The sequence below is a fragment of the Leguminivora glycinivorella genome, chromosome 19, assembly GCF_023078275.1.
Source record: "Leguminivora glycinivorella isolate SPB_JAAS2020 chromosome 19, LegGlyc_1.1, whole genome shotgun sequence".
NCBI classification, from domain to species: Eukaryota; Metazoa; Arthropoda; class Insecta; order Lepidoptera; family Tortricidae; genus Leguminivora; species Leguminivora glycinivorella.
Genome location: NC_062989.1, coordinates 1,016,073 through 1,038,442, shown reverse-complemented (window position 1 = coordinate 1,038,442; position 22,370 = coordinate 1,016,073). Strand labels below are relative to the sequence as shown.

The window sequence follows — 22,370 nt, the reverse complement described above, 5'->3', positions numbered from 1 at the left end:
ATACCGTGCAACAACAACAAAAAATCGTGAAGAATTCTGCAACCTACTACTACTTCTATTTGGCTGCCATAGATACCAATGGTTAACGTTGCAATACATTGCTCCGATTAAGCGATCTGCCATTACTGGGAGATGTTTAATCGCTTAGTAAAATAAATAAGACAAATACTATTAAAGAAATATAATAATTTATTATCGACCGGCAGTAAAACCTTACAAAATTCCCCAAACATGTTATTTGAATCAAAGAATATAAACTCCAGGAAACAAAACATTTGAGATGGTGCACTTTTTTTTGCTAGTCAGAGGGATCGATCTCGAGAAAAATTCTATGGAATACCGTAAGATCACAATATATCTAAACAACTATTTAAAATATTGTCTTCGGTTACCGCGATAGTTACTCATGAAATAAAACTATGAAAAGAGTTCGAAACGTCGGGATGTATTTTAAATTCATTATACGCGATTTAATCCGTTTCCATAGTTTTATTTCATAACTATTTAAAAGTTAAGCATGTTTATAGCAGTTATCATTGAAAGTTAGACATAAGCCATTGCCGATTTTTTTCTAGACCTACATTTATGTATCAGAGCGACAGTTCCACCATACATTATATTGTTATAAGTCGATCGGTACGTACGGGTAGGGTTTTCGATTGAAGCTCTTAGCAGCGTGATTTTCACCGACTTTTAGCACATATGTCATGTTTTAATAATTAATTTATAATAAGAAAACCTTAAACATTCCTCAAGACATATGTAGGTGATTACCCTCTATTCATACATAGGTGAAAAACGCATAAATATCCGTTTGGTAGTTTTTGAGTCTATCACAAAATTCGCGAACACGGTTTTATAACATGCAGAGAAATGAGTCAAATGAGATTGAGAGAGAAAACATAAATACCCAAATTAATATAACAAACCTTCACCAAAAATACAAAACTCGACTACTGAACTGGCTAGTGGGGCTAGCTAGGGTATCGCGGTGGCTACGGCTGCCAGGCTGCCACTGCCACACGCTATTTAATAGTGATTAAGCGCGTGTACTGTACCTACGCCTATTTTTTAACTGTTTAAATAATATAAACAGAAATAAATAAATTTTGTAGCAATAAATGTCACTAAAAAATATTTCCCGAAAGTACCGAAAGTACCGGGATTTTTCAAGTTGATTTCCCGGTTCTTTGCTTGGCCAAAAATCCCGGGAATTCCCGGTACTTTCGGTACCGATATTTCCCGGGAACCTAGGGTTTGCTCCCCAGTCAATTCAGTCAAGTCAGTTTGGGACTCAGTCAATCTGTGTAAAAATGTCTTTTGTGCTATGTATGTATGTTTGAGGTGCTATGTATGTATGTAGGTGGTTTACATAAAAACCATCAGATAATGCTAGTTTAAAACTGTATAGGTACGAAGATAAATAAAATTATTGATCGCGAATTTGAATTGGAGTCCAGGGTGCGTAGCCGAATGGCACAAACGCTCACGAAACGAAACGCTCGTAGATATCTATCTTTATCACTTGCGTATTGGCACGACAGAGCCAGACTACCTTTCGCGGCGTTTCGTTTTCGTTTCGCGTCGCAAAAATGCCATTCGGCTACGAGGCCTGTTGAAACCGGCCATAAAAAGTCAACAAACGACTTCACTCAAAGCTTCTTGTAAAACCGAGTCGCACTGTTGAAATATAGTCTGGAATTTCTATCAACACTTCTACTATTAATGTGTACATTACATACGCAATTCACCTCTTTATTGGTACAGTCAACCAATTGGAACCCTCAGGCCACTCTACAACCATGTCAAAATGACAAGCGTAAGAGATTTCTTACAATCTGATTTATAACGTCACTATGACATAGTTCTACAGTGGCCTAGAGTTCCAATTGGTTGACTGTACGTTGTCGTGTTTTAGTTCGGTGATAGTGCTGAGGTGTATGACATACTAACTTTTCCCGCAGCTTCGCTCGCGTTAAATTCGAAAATTGCGAATAGCTTCATACTGTTTTAGGGAAGTGGAGGGTTCGAAAGAGACAAAAGGGGCCTATGTCGCTCTCCATCCCTTCATATTATGATAGTTTCTAAAACCTATCATATTAAGGTTTAAGATCATTTAATCTCATTAAGAATTTTACAATTCACTTATACGAGATAAAACATTAATAACTTAAAACATTGTTATGATTATGAGTGCAGGTAGTAAATTATAAGTAATAAAAGGGTACTTGAACAAAAGTCCTCATTGCTCGCGCGCATTGCGTGTAGCCAGTGACAACAACACCAAAACAAGCAATAACACGGAAACCTTGCCGCTAGAAGCGGCAAGCGCAGGCTGAGCGTATATTAACAGCATTGTCTAAACAAAATAGTATCTCATAATTCCTTCACAGCTCATTGTTTCTGTGATATTTGGCATAAAAGTTGTTAAAGAATTTGAGGGTCACTGGTTTTTTGGTCATAAGGTCATAACTTTTGTTTTAATTACTTCAAAACTTAAATCTCTATTGAATTTTTAGAGAACTCAAAGGTAAATCAAAACATGTCGATTTTATGTATGTGACACTCTTCACTAAAATCAAAATATAAGTGTTTATTTTTTTATTTTGTAAAAAATAAGTATTAACTTTTTTCAAAATATGGCTCTTATGAATAGAGATAAAAGATTGAAGAACCAATGGCCGTTAGTAATAATTCTATCTGTAGTGTAAATTTAGGAATTTCAACTGACAAAGCGGACCCCAGGCTCCCATGAGCCGGGGCAAATGCCGGGATAACGCAAGGAGGATGAGCTGAAAATTTGTCAAATATCAATGAAAACCGTGTGGAGTCCCTTTAGGGAACAACTGGAGAAGAAGAGCACTGGGCTAGACTAGTTTTCAAAACTGTTCACCAAACAGTTCTTAAGAATAAACAGCCAGCAAAAGTTTTTCTCTTTATGTCAAAGACACCATTTGCAATAACCTAAACACAAAATAAAAATTTTGAAAAAACCCCCGACAGCGACATAGTAGACCAATTTTCATGAAACATGGCTAAGAACACTCCCGACTAACTCAGCTTTCAGACAAAAAAAAAACTAAATCTAAATCGGCTCATCCGTTCGGGAGCTACGATGCCACAGACAGACACACACACAGACAGACAGGCAAACAGACAGACAGGCAGGCAAACAGACAGACAGACAGACACGTCAAACTTATAACACCCTGTCGTTTTTGCGTTGGGGGTTAAAAAAGGCATTGCTGGCTTGTTCGCCTGCTGCTGCCAAAAATGAATATCAGGATTAGAGATGGGTAACTACCCAGGTAAATACCCGACGGTGGGTATTTACCGGGTAAATACCCGATATTTACCTACCCGCGGGTAAATACGCGGGTATTTTCATTTTTCTTCCAAATTTGACGTTTTTAAATGGTGTTTGGGCTAAAATAGATTAATTTAAGTCAGTCTTTGTAATTGTACACATAATGTTTATTCAAATTGGGAACGAATAGGTTGCTATGAGATAAAATGTGATTTTAGTGTATCACTCCAACTTTAAAAATTGTGTAATATCATTCTCTGACATACGGAAATAATTTAAAATGCTTTTAGTATAAATTATAAGTTTGATAAATTAAAACTGTAAATAAAAATATGTGAATAAAAATATTTAAAAAAAATCTTTTTCAAGCTCATAACTCATACATAGTATGTTCTATGACAAAAATGCGCAGAAACTTTTTTGTAGGAAATTGTGTCTACTTTAGTTCGTACATACAATACTTTTCGATATTAATGTTAGTTTCCATGAAATATGAAAAAAATACATTTTACCCCCCCTAACCCCACCATAACCCCCTCCAACCAGTACTAGGAAGTTCATCTATATCGTATAAATACGACTAATTAAAATACAATCTAAAAAGCACACATAAAACATATTTTTTTAATTATTTTTAAAAATATACATTCAAATTTCTGTAAACTTAATTGTCTATTTGACTGAACAGTTTTGTTTTAAATTGTGTATAAAAATTACAACCACTAACTTAGTATTTATCTCCATTTTAACACAAATCAGCATGTCCAACATGAAATGAATCTACCCGTCAATTTGGGTAGATACGGGTAAATACCGGGTAGATAGGTATTTACCGGGTAAATACCTGGGGGTAAATACCTGGGTGGGTAGATTGGGTATTTACCCACGACCCATCTCTAATCAGGATGTTTGAGCAAGTCACACTGCAAGACAATATTTATTCAGTCTTGATGGTATGTGAGTACTCTCTCTCTCTCTCTTTAGCCTGATTCTACCCTTCGGGTGTAGGCCTCCTTCAACATGCGCCACTCGTCGTGACGAACCGTGGTTTTGTGCGATCTGGAGCCACTTTTTCCCAGCTGTCCTTTTGATATCGTCCACCCAGCGCATCTGCGGTCTTTTTTGACGGCGTTCTTCTCCCCATGGTCGCCATTCAAGTAGTCTTTTATTCCAGGTGTCGTTTTTACGTGCTATATGGCCAGCCCATTCCCACTTCAATGTTGCTACGCGTTTTATCACATCAGTGACTTTGCTCTGTTGTCTCAGCCACCTGTTCGTTTTACGGTCTCTCAATGTGACTCCAACCAGTTTTCTTTCTATCGCCCGCTGGGCAACACTTATGAGTACTGCTCTGACATAATGTTAAATCATTAGACAAGAATGTTCTAAAACGGCAAGAATGTTCCCAATAAGGGCATTTATTTGTGTGATGAGGACAGATATGTTCCAGAGTCATGGATGTTTTCTATACAATACAATACAATCCTTTATTGATAAAATAAAATTTTACACGTCAGGTACATTGGCATGCTTACTGCTAGATTAAAAATTATATAATTATTAACAGGCAAGGCTGAGCGAGCGAATTTTATAAATATGTGTATATTTGTATACTTACAGTTTTACTCATTTGATACAGTTTTAGGTCTCGTAATAGGAATCAATTGAATAGTGTGCGTCAGACACCAGTTTAGATTTGAGTTTTTCAAAAGAAACATTAATTTATCACTGGTTGTTGATTTCAATTCGAGCAGGATTTTGTTATATACTTTAGGTCAATTTTCTATGTATTTGTATTATATATCGAGGGGTTAGTGGTGCACCCAATGAGCAACTTTGATTTTGCAATTCGATCTATGTGCAATTTCTGCAACATTCTTATTTCTTCCCTAATGAACACAAGTTAAATTATAAGCTATTGAAAATATTTCAACTTGTGCTGTCTTAAAGTAGTCACACTACTATGTATATAAATTAAAACCGAAATAAATTACATATAATTATGAAAGAAAAAGTGACCAAGTCCTCTGGTGCCTGAGGCTGGAATCGAACCAGCGTACCCTCCTATCGCGGGAGATGCCTCTTAATCCGCTCGGCCACCCAGGTCACAGCTGTCGAGGTCGAAATTATCTCTCATATGAGTAATCTATACAAGGACTCGTAGCGCCCTCTGTCCATCCCTAGGGCAGAACGGTATGGTTCTTGCCCTCCGTGTAAACCAAACTCATTCTTATTTCTATTAAAAAATTATCCATTTATCGGGTTTTACCTCTAACCCCTATATTATTGTCTGAGTACCCACAACACAAGGCTTCTTGAGCTTACCGTGGACTCAGTCAATCTGTGTAAGAAGTTTAAAGAAAGAAAGGGGTCAATAATATCTATAAACTATTTATTATTGTGTATTCTTAGGTGATAGTATGTTTTCTCTGCTATATCTAGTAGATATCGAGCAACATGCAATATAGAAGTTTGCAAACATTGCCATTGCCATTTTTTGTATCCGCAGCGAGAATTTGGTATAAAGATTTAAATCAAATTATTTCAAAAGACACAGACATCTTGTAGTTCATTAGATACCAAGCAAGGAATGTACAGAAATGTCCCCGATGACCTGATATTTTTCTTATGTACCCCGAGGATTGTATTATACTACTGTTCAGCTTGACAGAAGGTGACCTTATGTGGAAGAGTGACCTCTACTGGTTCAAGGGATGGACACAGTGATGCTCCATATGATTACATTTTACCAAAGAGGATCGAGTATTATAGAGAATTACTGTTGAAGTAAAATGTGTAATCACAGTGCATAGACTGCCACCTCTTGATACAGGCTTAAAACTTAAGAACCTCAGTTTTGACAATTTGGCCCATATTCTTAGCTTGATATGTGTTAAAATGTCAAATATTAATATTAGCGCCATCTAGCTGAGCGTACCCCAAAGGTGTAATGCCATCTAGGCCACCGTACCTTTGTCTGTATGGTACTGAGTTACATTTTTTTCTTATACTTTATCATTCTGTCTATTTCGAGTTATATATGTCTAGGATTTTACTAATACTTCACATGAGCAATATCCAGGTTTGATCATGTGAGTAACTCATATTTAACATGTACAGTTATCATGTTATCTTTTAAATACTATAATTTCGAAGCTAAGTCATACAACTTATAGACCAGTTTTTGCACTAATATGCTGAATTACTATTACATTACACAGTGACTTTGTGTTAAGAGTGTTGGAGTAAAAAACTACAGTTTTCAAGGATCATACAAGATATCTTGGACTTTGTTAAGACATTTAACAATAATTAACAATAATGTACACATTTTATAGATTTATTCTATTAGTTATTCTTAAAACGAATTATTTACACAATATTAAACCATCTCAAGACAAGAAAACAGATTGCATTCAATAACAACATAACCTCAAAATGAGGTTAGTTTTCGCGCCGGTGGGCCAAAATAAGGTTCACAAAAACGACAAATAGTAGGCTTATGAACTAAAACATACCTGATAAGGTGTCTCCTCATCGTGCTCCTCCAAATGCTTCAAGTTTAAGCTCGCTAAACAGTTCTCAATCGAATTCCAAACATACAACACATCATCTCTTAATTCTAACAAATTGCGCAACTTTCCACTTGGATTCTCCTTCAAACTTTCACTAAGGTCCTGAAATATCTTGTGGTTAGATAATTTCATCTTATTCGAGTGGGAAATCATATTAAAAACGAAATTAGCACTTTGTTTTTGCTTTGAGCGCGACGTTCCGACGTTTTTAGAGCTGACACTGCTGACAGTGACGGCTGAGCTGACAGTTCTTTTTTTTAAAGCGTTCGGAAACTATTTTGTGCGTTTCGTTACTGCTCTGTCATAGTATTAAAAGTATCTCAAAAGAGGTGAATTACTAAATAAAATAATATTATCATTAGTGCCGTTCTTTAATTTATGAAAGGCGATTAAAGTGGTTATTGGTAAAACAGTTCTGTTTAGTCAAAATATATCTTTAGATTAGAAACAATTGAGGGTTTGTTATGAACTGTCCAATATAAAACTTAACTCTTAAATGCCAAAACGATTCAAAGAACAAAACATTGAATAAATTATAATAGTGATTTTTTTTTCGGCGATCATTTCTCTAATTGATTTACATCTACCACTACATAATTATGATACATACAGCTACCTATTTGAATAAATAATTATGATATCTACATACAGCTATCTATTTGAATAAATAATTATGATACAATACAGCTACCTATTTGTGTGAATAATTTATTCATTCATATTAAGCAGGTATCCCGAGTGAGCTTAAGGTTCGCCTTGGCAACTAATTCCAGCATTTGGCGTAGGAACTGGTTTTACGAAAGACGACTGCCATCTGACCTTTCAACCCAGCCGGGCTGTATTATATTTTTGGCTAAATCGTTAATTTAGGCAGTTTATTATAGTTGTAGGTACTAAACACAAATAGATTATTTCAAGTATTTAGGCACCTACCAGAAGCACCAATCACCTCACTCATAAACCATCACGAATCCTCTTTCCAATTTCTCACAAGCAATCGCGTAAGTACAACGGCTGCGCAATATCTCACTTAGATTCCAAATGGTATCACGTAATTTCATCCCCCTGAGCTCTACGGGCCTTTTCTTATAAATAAACCAACATATATGTGGCAATAAATTTTCCAAGTCTGAGATTTGTACGTTTCTATAATTTAATTCGCGTTTTGTTAAAGCATCCTGTTATTGGCGATGGCGTTGATATATCGCGTTTTGGTATTTCATATGTTTAATTGGCTTGCGCGAAAAATAAGACAAAATATGGTGAATGTAACACACATGGCACTTTTATCTAGAAAATTGTACAGGACTCAAACAACGTCTTTCACTAGATCCTAAAAATATTGAAAACTAAGCTTTTGCCCGGCTTCGCTCACGTTAAATTATGAAATTGCGAAATGCTCGATACAAACTTCCACCCCCCATTTTAGGGAAGCGGGGGGTTAGAAAGACACAAAAAGTAGCTTAACATAGCCTATGCCACTCTCATGGAGATCTCATCCCACCCTTCATCTATCTCCACTTCAAAAATCACGTCAATTAGCCGCTTCGTTTTGCTGTGAAAGACTAACAAACAAACAAACAAACACACATTTATAATATTAGTATGGATTGTTTTTTTTTTTTTTTTTTATTATAAATGGGCTTACTCTTGACCACAGACTAGCCAAAGGCAAAGACGTGGCCTACGATGGAGTGAGCTCGCCCAGAAGATGCCTGTTCACTCTTGATTTGAAGGTTGCCGGGTTATATGAGTAATCTTCATAAGTTCAGTAATCTTTACAAATGAAACATTTCAAACCTCCATGGTGGCATATTTTGACACATTTCAAAAACTATTTAATTTAAATGACAGTGTCAGTAAGGCTCATTACGTGCTCTTTACAATAAAAGCGGGCTCAATCGGTAAAATCTGTTATATTTTATATTAATACGAGTAGGTATACCTATATAGGTATGTGTTTATGCAAGTGCAAAACGTTATGTGCTTAACGGAAGTTCATCAAGTGCAAACTCACTTCGCTTTGATAGTATCACTAAGTATACGTGCCGTACCTATTTAAAGAAGTGTAGTACCTTATTTATCCCTTTAGTTTCTGCACTCGTGCATCCACTGCAAACGTTGGGTACCTAGACCTACTGAAACAAAGCCAGCCGCGAACCAGTAGGTACTGCGATGGTAAGCAATCTGTCTTTGTGTGTTTGTGTTTGTGTGTTATTAGTTAGAATTTTGTATGGACTAGCAATTCTCCAATCTATTTCCTACTCGACATCCAACGTGCATAATTTTGGAGCTTAGAAGTGTGATGCATAAACTTTGGCTAACAATTTTATTTTAGCTGTGCTCTCAATACCAATCACTACTCGGACGAAGGGTAGGTAGGTACATCAACTGTGTTCACATGCAGCAAAAAAGAGTGTACAAGTTCTAAGGAGGTTTGGGTTCCCGACGACTCAAAGGACAATAATAGACGGAACAAATTAGTTCCGTAGGTCCTTCCGTCACCAGCACACCGCACCCTCGCTGAGCTCTGGCAGCCTTACTCACCGGCAGGAACACAACACTATGAGTAGGGTATAGTGTTACTTAGAATTTGAATTCTAGGCCACTGCACAACCCTGTCTTATTGATACCGTGTATTATTCTCCATAGAAGTCACTTAAACGTCAACTGTGGAAAGGTTCTACAATGGCAGTTCAAATTGGTTCACTGTACTTCAAGACGCAAGTCTTCAGGGATTTCGAAGGTCAGCAAAACATTATGTCCATAGGCGAGAGCGAACTCTTTTCATTAGGTGCCTCGATTATCCTTCTTCTGATTGTCATATGTCACATTCCAAACTTTTTTTATTCGATAGGAGGCAAACGAAAGGTCGCTTGATGGTAAGTGATCATTGCCGCTCATGAACGCCCAAAACACCAGGGTTGGAAGAGCCTCGCCTTGCGATGCGAGCACGCTCTTTTCTTGAAGGTTTGAAGAATTGCTATCGGCTGTATAAAATCATAGTGCGTAGAACTGAATATGATCAAATTTATATGTACCTATTAAAACATTTTCTTCCTCTGTTCCTCATGACTGAGGGTCGCGACCACGTGAGGTCATTTTTTTGCACCAAAGCTCTCCATGCCGCTTGGTTTTCTGCAGTCCTAATCTCTGGCAGGCCTTCTTAATACTAAAACATACATAATTGTATATATATTCACGCCTGTTTCTTGGGGGGGGTAGGCAGAGATCACGGATTTTTTGCTACGATCCTGACAAACCACTTTCCTCATAATTCTCGTCGGTTTCGAGTAGGTACTTTACCTGCTGACCTAGCCGAGTGCCAATCGTTGACGCCAGATCCTATCGAAGCGCAGTCTAACTCTGTCGCACCAATACGGAAGAGCGTAAGAGATAGCTAGCTACGATAGTGATATTATCGTGAGCGTTTGTGCATTTACGTAGCCAAAACCCTGGTCTTTTTGGAATATTTCCCCGATTAGATCGAGAAAAATTCGCTTCGGTCTTTCACTAACATATTCTCTAATTTTCCCATATCCCGAGTAAAGGATCCGTGCATTTTAAGATTGAACTCCATTAATATTTCAGCAACCGAGGCCAGCTAATGTATACAGGATGGAAAGTATTGTTTCCCGGATTGTTGATCATAAATAAGCGGCAGACAGCGGAGGGACACGCGTCACCTTTTGATACATTTCCTCTGTCGTTATTAATGACAAGTCATCGGTGCCGTCCCGGCGGGTTGGAAGACAGGGTTGCCACGAGACTCACAAGAGAGTTTTTAGATGATGACGAGAAAAACAAAGAAAGACCTTTTGTATCAAGCAGGTACGTTAGCAAGTGATACTCGTACTACTAATTTTTTCACTGATATTTAACGGAAAGATTCGTACACATCTGGTACGCCATCCGTGGTTTAGTTGGTCAGAGCAATTGGACCAGTGATCCAAAACGCTACGCAGATTTGAGTCCTGCTAGAGGTGTCAATACTAAGAATCTTTAATTTTAAAAATTCCTAAATTCCTGTTTATAACATTAGTCATTCTTTGTCTTATATAAATTGAAGTGATTGAATAAATGTAAGTGAAAATAGAAACAATGGTGTATAAATAGATCTGATGTTCGACATACAATCGGTAGTGGGTTTAGTACTCCCACGTACTAATGAGTTCTATGAAATAATCTTTGCTACAGAATAAACGCTAAGCTAACTAAATCTGCCATAGACCTTGAGAAAAAAATCTAACTAGACAATAGCTGCTTAAAATTAAGAATCTTCAGTATATTCGTTATTCCATTAATCACTAATCAATTAACTGAATTAACAACTCAAATCCCCTGAATTTCTTCAGCCATCGACAACCCTAAGTCCATACGTCGCGACCTGCCCAGCATAATAATAGATCGGGCAAGGGTGGCAATGCCACCCCTTAATATCATGTGAGAGACGTTGGTAAATTTATCAATAGCATTATATCTCGAAACTGAGCACTCGTCTCGCTTATATTTTATTCAGGGTACGGTGTTTTGACATTCGTCTTTGCTTTCGTCGGATCAGGCGCTATGGGTTTATGGTCTGGGTAATGTGAAAATACGGGGACATGTTTCGAATATTTTTTCAGTGGAAAGTCACATCTATCTGATCTGATCTCAATTGCAACCTTATTCAAGCTATTTTGGTAAGTTTTAAAGCTATTTTTGTGGTGACGGGTTAAGAAGTTCACCACCCCCTTTCTTCCCATGGGTGTCGTAGAAGTCGACTTTAGGATATGGGTTAAATTGTGGCGTAGGCGAGAATCTAGCAACCTATAACTGCAATGTCACAATTTCGTTTTCTTTTAACCCCTTGTGCAAGAGTGGTTTCATGTGCTTTGCCTGCCCTTTTATGAGATTTATGGCCTGATTGTATGTTGCGTGTTGTTGTTCTATTAATTACATTTAAAATAATAAATTATTAAATCACTAGAAGTCATCCGCTCTATAACATTATTAATCAAATGACATATCATATGAACATAACCAAGACACACCAAACCAATCTACAATCATTCAAAAAACATCCGCGCCTCAAGTAGGGTAAACGCGCCCATAGCTGTCACGTACGAAATATGGGTATACAATTTACACAATATCGTCATATGTCAGGGTGTCACTCGCTCCCGAGGCGTCTACCCCAATTACCGCTGGAATTGTTTCATCGTGCTCTATCTATTACTTTTGTCACTCGGGAGTAAGGGACAAAAAATAGTTTTTGTTTGCAATTACGATGATTGATTTGACTTGAGAGGTAATTTATTTGGCTCGAATTGCGAATGTGTTAGGTCTTTTTGTGTTGCGGTTAATTGGATCATTTATTTTTAATGTTTTAAGACTTCAAATTACATAGGCAATATTTTCAATGTCTCGGGTTAGCTATTATAGGTATATTTTAAAGGTATAAATAAACTTTTTATTTACCATTTTTTCCAACTATTTGTTCTTTTTCGGGATATTTATAATATTGAATGCAAAAAGGTAGAAAATCAAAACGATAACTTAGTTGTGTAAAAAAATTTTGCAACTTTAACTTCTATTTTTCAATCTAGTTGTTTCATTAGTACCTAAACGATTATAATTTTTTTTTTATTAAATATTAGTATTACTTTTAATGTCTTGACGTCTAATATATAAGGTCCTAATTTATTAGTTGCAGATATTTTAACACATGATACTTTACATTAAAATAATTAACTTTAAATATAAATTAAGAAATCTTTTCATGTAACTTTTTTGATTTCATTTTCCTAACAAAAAAAATAATTATAATTTCGTCTAAAAAAAATCATCATGTGCATTATCACATGTCACAATAACACTGTCTGTCATGTCAACAATTGTTTGTTGTAAATGTCGTAAAGGTTCGGCGGGAAAACTGCACATGTCATTGAAGTGGCCAGTTACAGTTAAGTGGTACGTAAAAGAGGTACTAGAATCTGTTCAATGAGTTTTCATTTAATAATCACATAAACAGGGTGTTTTTACGTAGCAAATTTGTTTTTCCGTTTTCTCCAAAAAAACATCGTAAAAGCTATAATGTTTCACGGTTTAATATACTCCAGAGACCGAGTACTATCAGCTGTAAAAATATCTGCATCTAATAAATTAGGACCTTATATATGCAGTGACATTATAGTGAAAAACTGTATCTATATTTTATTTTAAAACAGTTTTCGAGGATGAGCAAATACCTCAAAACGTGTGTTTTTTTATTACCTTACAGTTTTTAATTAAATTAAATGAAACAATGAATCAAACCTACCCCTTCTCGATCAAAGTCCCCAGCGCCATTACTTACACATATGTGTAAGTAATGGCGCTCCTAATTTATGCACACACGAACAAAACCAATACAGGCGTCTATAAATTCACGGCGACGTCCGAAACACTTGAAGTCTTAACTACCTCGTAGGTTGGTACGGTAAGGTGAAGTAGGGATGGGAATAGGTAAGAAATATAGTGCTGTTAAGATTTAGAAGAATTCTTCTTTTTTAGTCGTTCCCTCAATGCTGAGCATCGTGACATCATGTCATTCTGTTGAAGACTAGGTCCATCCATAGGCGTCTGTTCCTCGACAAGCGCATGGCCTCGTGCAGTTTTAATCGCATGGGTGCAGTAATTTGAGCACACCATCTAGAGGTAGTGTAGTAGAGTAGGTGCCTGAGGTCTCGTGCCTTCAACTTTGCGCGTCATAATTATTCTTAGAGGAATTATACAAGGCGATCATTTTATAAAAATATGGCCATAGTATTGAAATTAGTAAGCTTTCTTCTTTTGATTTTTCACTATGTGGCGAATCCTCCGCTTAAAAAAGCTGTGTAGTCTTAACTACCTCCACGTAGGTGAGGCATGGATGTGGTTAGGTAAGAAATATAGTGCTTTTGAGAAGGCGAGTTACAATTATTATTCTAGTGTCTCTGTCAGTTGAAGACCTTCGCGACATGCTTAGGAGACGCAAAAGTGAAAATTGATTAGCTCTTAAAACATAATAAGTATTATAACAGTCAAGTCACGATAGTCTAAGATTAAGTTAATACTAAATGCTAAATGAACACCTATACTACCTTAACCGCCACATAGGCACTTCATTGCGATTTGTGTATTTTTAAAAAATCCAAAATCTGGATCGCCAAAAAAAATTGGGGCATCATTGAATTTGGTCACGCAATTTTTTGAGAATCAGTTGAAAATTGATGCGACCTGTAGAGTGTGGTAGAGTCGAGGAGAACATCCGATCGCAAAAAGCAAATATATTTGAAACGAAAAGAACGACGGATATTTGTACATCTGGGTGTATTCAAGTCATGAGTGAATAGGCTATTACTGAACCAGTGAGCTACAACCTCGGCCTTGTCATCACTCCATCAGGTGCGACGAAGGAACTGGCCAGTGATTGCCAGTTTAAAATTGAAAAAATAATCATACGATTATGTAATCATACGATTTATTGATAGTTTACGAATAAAGTCCTATAAATTTGTGGCGACATCCGCAACGCTGAAATCTTGTGCTTGTGAACATTCAACCCTTAATTTGGCAAAGTCCGGTGGGACGGACAGGTGATAAAAAAAAATATTTCGCTTTTTAGGTAGAATTTTATTTAATTTAACATATGGAAAGAGACTCTTTTATGATACATGCTTTGTATAAAAATACTATTTGACCACTGTCAACACTCGTTTGACAGTTACTCGTCAAGATGGCACCGCATCAGAAATCAACTATTTTTAGCAAAATATTTATGCGTTTTTTTTTGGTTTTTGTAAGAACAGGGTATTTCTGTTATATAAATAATAAAATATATTACATAATAGTTGCAAGTGGTTATGTTTTCAATTTATTTCTCATTTTCTAATATTCATAATCATCATCTAAACAAGTTGTCCGCCGCACCGGACAGTGCCAAATATATACTAAATACGATTTGTCCGCCGTGGCGGACTATGCCAATGTTGCGGTGACACGTGTTGTAACAAATTATTATGTTGTTTTGTTTATTATTTTGATTTTCTTGTTTTGGTGGCCTGCTTTTATGCTTAGATTTTTTATTTAATCCAACAGCGTGTGGTGCTGGACCAAGCAGTTAAAATTTTGGCACTTTTAGGTATACGTAGTGCGCGGATATTGTGAATGTTACATGTCGCGCGAGGGGCAATAAACATTAAAGAAAACCGGGTAGATCAAAATTTATAATTTCTTTGTCTGCCCCGAACATTGATATAATTAATTTCGGGTAGTTTTGTGTTGTTTACATCTTCGACGACATTTTGCTGGGACATCACTGTCACATCAGTCTGTCGTGATCACGGCCTGTGCAACCTGGCCAAAAAGTCGGAAAAAAGTTAAAATAATGATATTTGACTATAAATATGTGTCAGTTTGATTTTCATACAAAATTATTATATTTTTTAATTTTTAAAATAAATATATGTTAAGAAATACTTGTTTATTTTAAATGACCGTATGTTTGGCAGTGTCCGCCTCAGCGGACATATTAATTTATCCCAATATTTGGCAGAGTCCGCTGTGGCGGACATATTTTTTTTCCAAAACTAATAAATCTAGATTTTTTTAAATATTTTTCGGACGCTTTAAAAACACCTGTTATTCAATATATTAAGTAAAATCGGAAAATTTATGTCACCAGAGTCTCTGCCAAATTAAGGGTTAATCATTTTCATATGCATAATACATACAATCTCGTCTGGTAAAGCGTTGTTTTATAGGTTTCGGTGATTGCTTAAGACAAGTACCCTATTCACCATCAGGTGAGTCGCATGATCTATTAAAAATAATGAACTTCTAAAAATATGTTCATACTAGTGTACTTAACACCATAAAATTTTAAATATTACTTACTTAACTCCAACCACTCCACATAAGCAACATAAAACGAAATTACCTATCCGTTCTTAAAGTCTGGCAAAACATACACATAACATCACTATATGGAGAAGGCTGGGAAGGGTAGAGGCTGCGATACGGGTGGATTTACACCGCTCATTTGTTTGCGATGACCCCGCGCCATCGCGTCTTATTTAGTCTTGGCTCACATGGAGTTTTCTTATTCGCTCTTTCAAACATAAACATGTGTATACCTATATATGTTAGTAAAGGCTTGTCACTTAGATGTCTCCACTCAGGGAATTACCAAAGTTCAAAGTTTTGTTTTTAATTATTATGAAGCTTTCAAGTGAATGTTTCATCAATTACTTTATATTTTCACTTTCAATAACCACACACTTAATTCCTTAAGCAGATATATTCATATGAAACATAAAATATTACGTACGGTAAAGACTTATCAGTAGTTTATAATGGTTGTGTTACTACCCACGTGATAAAGACGAAATAAAATAACTATCTTTAATACCTAGTTAATCATGCGGTGTCATAAAGAGATAAAAAAAAATACTATGAAACTAAATCATCACATCAGCGCACTATCATCATAAACTTATCAGATATGAAATTCTTAAAATAAAAATATCACAGTGATAACTGATAATGCAAAATATTATTATCATGCCAGCCATATCTCCTTTCTGGTGGTATTGCGGCATATTATTCTGTTTTTTTTTTAGTAACAAGATAACAAAACTAATAAATATTTGAGGATTAATTTTATCACTTTTTGGCTTATCTGTGATAAGCTAAACACAAAAACAACTTGTAACGGTTACCTATCAAAAAGTCGAAAATTGTAATGTCGAATATTAGTAGACCGAAAACGCTTCCCATTTTATTAATTGCCCTAAGTTTTGTTTGCCCGAAAGTACTTTTCCCCTATTATTATTTTCCCCATTTTTATTTCGCTGTAATTTTGTTTCGCTTATGATTCGAAACAACACTTATTAAAATTCCTAAGAATCATTTGACAACTACTTTTTATCGCGTAAAGTTTTTATTCCGAAATATTATTTAGCCGCTATATCAAAAGTTCGAAATTCGAATTAACACTTATTAAAATTCCTAAGTATCATTTGACAGCTATGTTGTATGGCGTAATATAGTTTTATAATTCGAAATATTAATAATAATTTATTTCTGTAGGGTCGCAGTTCTAACCTTACCTAACCCGCTTTTCTAGCACAAGTTTGTTTCTGTATGGTCGCAGTTCTAACCTAACCTAACCCACTTTACTTGCAAATGTTTGTTTCCGTGAGGATCGCAGTTCTAACCTAACCTAACCCACTTTTCTAGCAAATGGTTGTTTCTGTATGGTCGCAGTTCTAACCTAACCTAACCCACTTTTCTAGCAAATGTTTGTTTCTGTAGAGTTGCAGTTCTAACCTAACCTAAAACCCACTTTTCTAGCACAATTTTGGTTCTGTATGGTCGCAGTTCTAACCTAACCCATTTTTATAGCAAATGTATGTTTCTGTGAGGGTCGCCGTTCTAAACTAACCTAACCCACTTCTAGCACAAGTTTTTTTCTGTTTGGTCGCAGTTCTAACCTAACCTAACCCATTTTTATTTTTTATGTGAAATGATATTAGGGAAAATGACATTTCGATGTCACGTAGCATCGGATTTATGAAAAGGTGGGTAACAAATCAGTTGTCAAATGATAAAGTTGGCAACCGTTATTCTGGTTATTGAGTTTCGGGAAAACGATAATGTGGGATAGCAAACTAGCAACATTTTGGAAATATGGTAAACAATGTATTTGGATTATAAAAATTCTGTCAACCGTTTTCGGACAAGTGATAATCGGACAAAGGATTTTCGAAACATCGATAGGTTACCCTTGTAACACATGTAAACCTACCTTAATCCGTGACACGTTAACGGAAGGTTTGTATGACCGTTTTAATATTAAGCCCGTTGGCAATATTTACGCGCGGTATTAGCGGCGCCATTACTGGAGCACTTACCCTAACTTTTTGCTAACTGTTTTCTTACGATAATGGGGATAGTGTTTAACTTTATGTTTTAAAGATTCTTTGTATCAAGAAGTAGACAAGAGAAGTTTAAAAAGATTTTAGAAGTCAAGGTTTAAACATAAATGAGTTTAGATACTTACAAAACTGGTTTAGGTAAGTATTTTCTACTTCCTGCGATTTTGAACCTTAAATAATATTAAGAAACATGTAAGCTTAAAATAGTTATTTGTTATACAAGGGGGCAAAGTTGTATTTTAACGCCAAGTGTGGAATTGAAAAACGAGCAAGTGAAAGGATTCTATAGTTGAAGCACGAGCGAATCGAGTGGTTCGAGATTAGAATCCTGTCTTGCGAGTTTTTAACACACGAGAAGTAAAATACATTTGCACCCGAGTGTCTAAAACTTTTCCCCTCACAATAGCGAGGAAACTACAACGCAAAAAATGCGTTTATCACTGCTTCCAGTAGTTCTACATGTGGTAAATTATCTTTTCTAACTTTAGGGTCAGCAACACATTTGGTGGCCATGAGCGATGGTAATTGCTTATCATCGGGTGATATGTCTTTTCGTTTCGTTTCGTTACTCCGTTTTCGTCTTTGTTCATCCACTTCGAAGATGTTACAATTGTTACATGCGCGTTGACGACCTTTTAATAAACCTGTTCACAACAATTTTGAACACACCATATTTATACGGCGTCATTTGAATCGAAGGTATGTGAAGTATTAGTTCTAGTTCTAGATGAATACATCATACGAGTACATATAAATTGGATGTATCCGTGATAAAACCGACTTTTTTTGTTTGAAATAGGTACAGCATTGTGACACGGTAAATATCAAATATCTTAAAGTTCACACGTCGATTCGCTCTTTACCATAGTAGAATAAGTAAGGGAAGATTCAGTAAATGCGAATTATTTGTATAGGCATAGTTTAGTGACATCTAGCGAGTCAAATAGCGTAAATTATCAGTACTGCTACTTGTCAATAGATGTCGCGACGAACGAAGAGTCTAATGCTCACCAATTTTTAGCTAATATTTCAATAGTATTAATCAGAATTCTGTTTTCAATTCCTTCTGCTTGTAGTAAACTGTTCTAATATTAAATTTTTGGCAGACGAGACACCTAGTATCGAGTAGTGGTACTGATAATTCACGATATTTGACGCGTGATTGTCGCTAGATGTCACTCAACTATGCCTATACAAATACTCAGTAAACTCGCATTTGCTGATGTATGGAGTTACTTATTCCCTTACTTCCCTTACTTATTCCTCTATTCTAAGCTCTTTACTAAAAAATAAAATGAGTTCCTTAAAATAAATCACGATAAACAAATGATGCAGTTAGAAACCGATAATTTTAATTCTTTAAACCTTATTTATTAGTCCCTAGAACATTCCTATACAAAATAATATCTACATTTATCTCCAAATTAGATAAATTTCAGCGGCTACGTTTTCAGAGAACAATTCAGGGGTGCCCAAGCTCGCCAGAGATAGCGCTGCTTTATAGACCCGCGCTGGAATGCGGCCCGATGTTTGTAGCCGCTGACTGTTGGTTTACGTGGAGATTATTAATATCTATTGCATACCTGACAAATAACTATAAGTACCTAAATACAAAAATTACGGAGTGGAATTTAGAGAATACAAAATCTAAGTAACCTTAGCTCCACGAAGACATCAAACTTCTTCGCAGGGAAATGAGGATGACAAAGAAAAAAGTAAGGGTTTCACCGAAGTCAATGGTTTTCTTATGGTCTCCCCAAACAAATCGATGCGGAATCGGGCCAAAAATCGGTCCTTAGTATGAAGACGCTTACGCGTCCGAGACCATAAGAAAACTATCTAATTCGTCAGTATAACCGGTCCTAATTTCAAAAGAATTGCTGTTTAGGTCATATAAAGCGGTTTGTCACTATAACTGCAATTCCCGAAAAGTTTGTACATTTGGATCACGTCTCCGTTTTTGATATAAATTGGTAGGCTGAGTCCGTGATGCTGAGCAAGATCCACTAGGTTTCCCAAAATGTCCCACGTAGTTTGTATGAAACCTTCTTTTTTTGTTACCAGATTTCTATACATTATCGGTAACAAAAAAGGAAAGTGTGGAAGTAATCCAAGTGTGAAAACGAATCGGGAATTGCTCATAAGCGAAACCGTAAATTATGTTTCTTACTGAACTTTGTATGAAAACCAAACTTCACATAATAATGACGTCATACTAAGCGGCTGGTCAATAGTCAATATAATCGGAGTCATAATAAACGGATTCTACTGTAAATTCTCGTATTCGTATTTCGTACCTAAAATGAACATATTTCACGATGTTCCAATTAAAATTGCTCAATAGCACAAAGAACAAATTGAGCGAATTTCTTGTGTTCCCTTTATCAATAATCTTTTGACTTATTTCCACCCCTCGCTAAATTGTAACCAAATATTGGCTAAGACTCAACCCCAAGTGTTCGAGCCAATTTGGATACTTCAGTTTGGACAATGGGGGATATACTTACCCATACTTAAATATCTTCGGGATGTAGTTAAAAAAACCTTTAAGTTTATTAATATTTTGAAAGGAGAAAATGAAAAAAAAAAAAAACATATGTTCAAGTTTTATTTTGGGACTGCTCAAGTGCTCACCAATCTCTGAATATATATCGATACCTTTGGGTTCAATTGGCGTAAAGGACAAAATGCAGGTTTTCAGGAGAAGCAAAAAACAACTTTTTTTTTAGAAAAATGTTTATATCTTTTTTGTTTTTTGACCTATATTTGTGACGTATATAGAAAAATATGTAGATTTTTAGTATCCTTCACCTAGTGTAGCAACCGTAGTGATAAACTAAACGGTTTAGAAGTTAGATGGTTGTAAAGGACACGTCAAAATGCTATGGACGTCCTTTACACCCACGATTTTTTTGAACAATTAGAGTTGATAGGGTCGTAAATGACGGTCTTAGATGATTTTTATACAAATTCGGGGCGTAAATGTAACCGGAATGGTACAAATGGCAACTGTTTTTAGCTTAGTTTACAATTGAGAAACTTGAAAAATGTATCAAAACGTAGTTAATATGGCATAGAATAGCCACATTAGTGTTACAGTGTATATTTATCTAAATATTTAACAGTGACAAAGAACAAGACTATTTTATATCCAGTTTTGCAATAAAGAAACAACATTTGCTTAAAAACTATCTAATATTTTGGAAAGTTATTATTTTAGTACTCGCCGCTCGGCTGTCTCAATAAGTTACGCATTCAGTATTTAATTCTAGCAGGGAAACGATTTCGTAGTTTAAGTAAAACACTAATTGTAATCACGTAAACTTTAATCAGCAACTGTGAATAGTAGACTATATTAATACGACAGTAATTTTAAGTCTAAAGTAGAAAGAAGTTTTAAGAATAACTAAGAGTTAAGTACTTATTTATAAACGCAAGTTAGGACGCGTATACAAACTGTATATATAGTCAAGACTACCTACTATGTTGATTCATATTTTTGATAATTTTAAAATAGAAGATTGTTATTTAGTCTTAAACCTGTTAAATAAGAATAATTTTAATTATGAGTTCAATCCTAGAAATATTATAGTCAATGCTTTAAGTACCTGGGTACATAGCCAAGTCACCAAACGCTAACGCTCATTCGCTAGCGAAACGCACCTGTTATTGTCGCAGTCGCACTTAATGTTAGTATAGTCTACTGTTAAAGTTTACTGCCGGCGTAGCTGAATGGCAATCGTCGACAAAAATGCAGTCTGGTGCAATACGCAAGAGCGATAAAGATATATAGCTACGAAATAGATATTATCGTGAGCGTTTGTGCATTTGGGTACGTACCCTGATTACCATAATGTTTTTTTTAATTACCTACATCTCGCCGCAGTATAATAATACTACGAAAGCGTTTCCCTGCTAGAATTAAAGACTGAATGCGTAACCTACTGACTATTCAGACAGCGGCGAATACTAAAAATAACTTTGAATTTGTTGCCAAAGTATTAGATAGTTTTTAAGCAAATATTGTTTCTTTATGACAAAACTGGATATAAAATATTAGTCTTGTTCTTTTTTGTTGCTAAGATAGCTTAGATAAATAATACACTGCATTAAACTGATGTAGAGCTATTCTATGCCATATTAAGTACGTTTTGATACATTTTTCCAGTTTTTAATTGTAAACTTAGAACAACATTTGTACCATTTCGGTTACAATTACGCCCCGACTTTGTATAAAAATCATCTAAGACCGTCATTTACGACCGTATCAAATCATGGGTGTAAAGGACGTTATAACATTTTGACGTGTCCTTTACAACCATCTATCTTCTAAATCGTTTAGTTTATCACTACGGTTGCTACACTAGGTTAAAGATACTCGTAATCTGCATATTTTTCTTATACACGTCACAAATATAGGTCAAAAAAACAAAAAAGTGGGTTTATCTTTCTCTTGGAAACCTGCATTACATGTCCTTTACGACAATTGAACCCAAAGATATCGATTACAGTTGCGGATAAAATATTTTTAGTGCTGGTCGTAAAGGA

The 22,370-nt window shown here is 35.7% G+C and overlaps 1 protein-coding gene across 1 annotated transcript in view; it reads right to left on the bottom strand.

Annotated features, from left to right (window-relative positions):
- The window catches only part of LOC125236632 (nucleoporin 88), a 316,860-nt gene extending 309,781 nt beyond the window's left edge, over nt 1-7,079 (bottom strand). Inside the window, exon 1 of the mRNA XM_048143512.1 lies at nt 6,826-7,079. Coding sequence (XP_047999469.1) covers nt 6,826-7,035 — 210 coding nt within the window. The 5' untranslated portion in view covers nt 7,036-7,079. The remainder of the gene's footprint in view (nt 1-6,825) is intronic.
- Between the last annotated feature and the right edge of the window lie 15,291 nt (nt 7,080-22,370).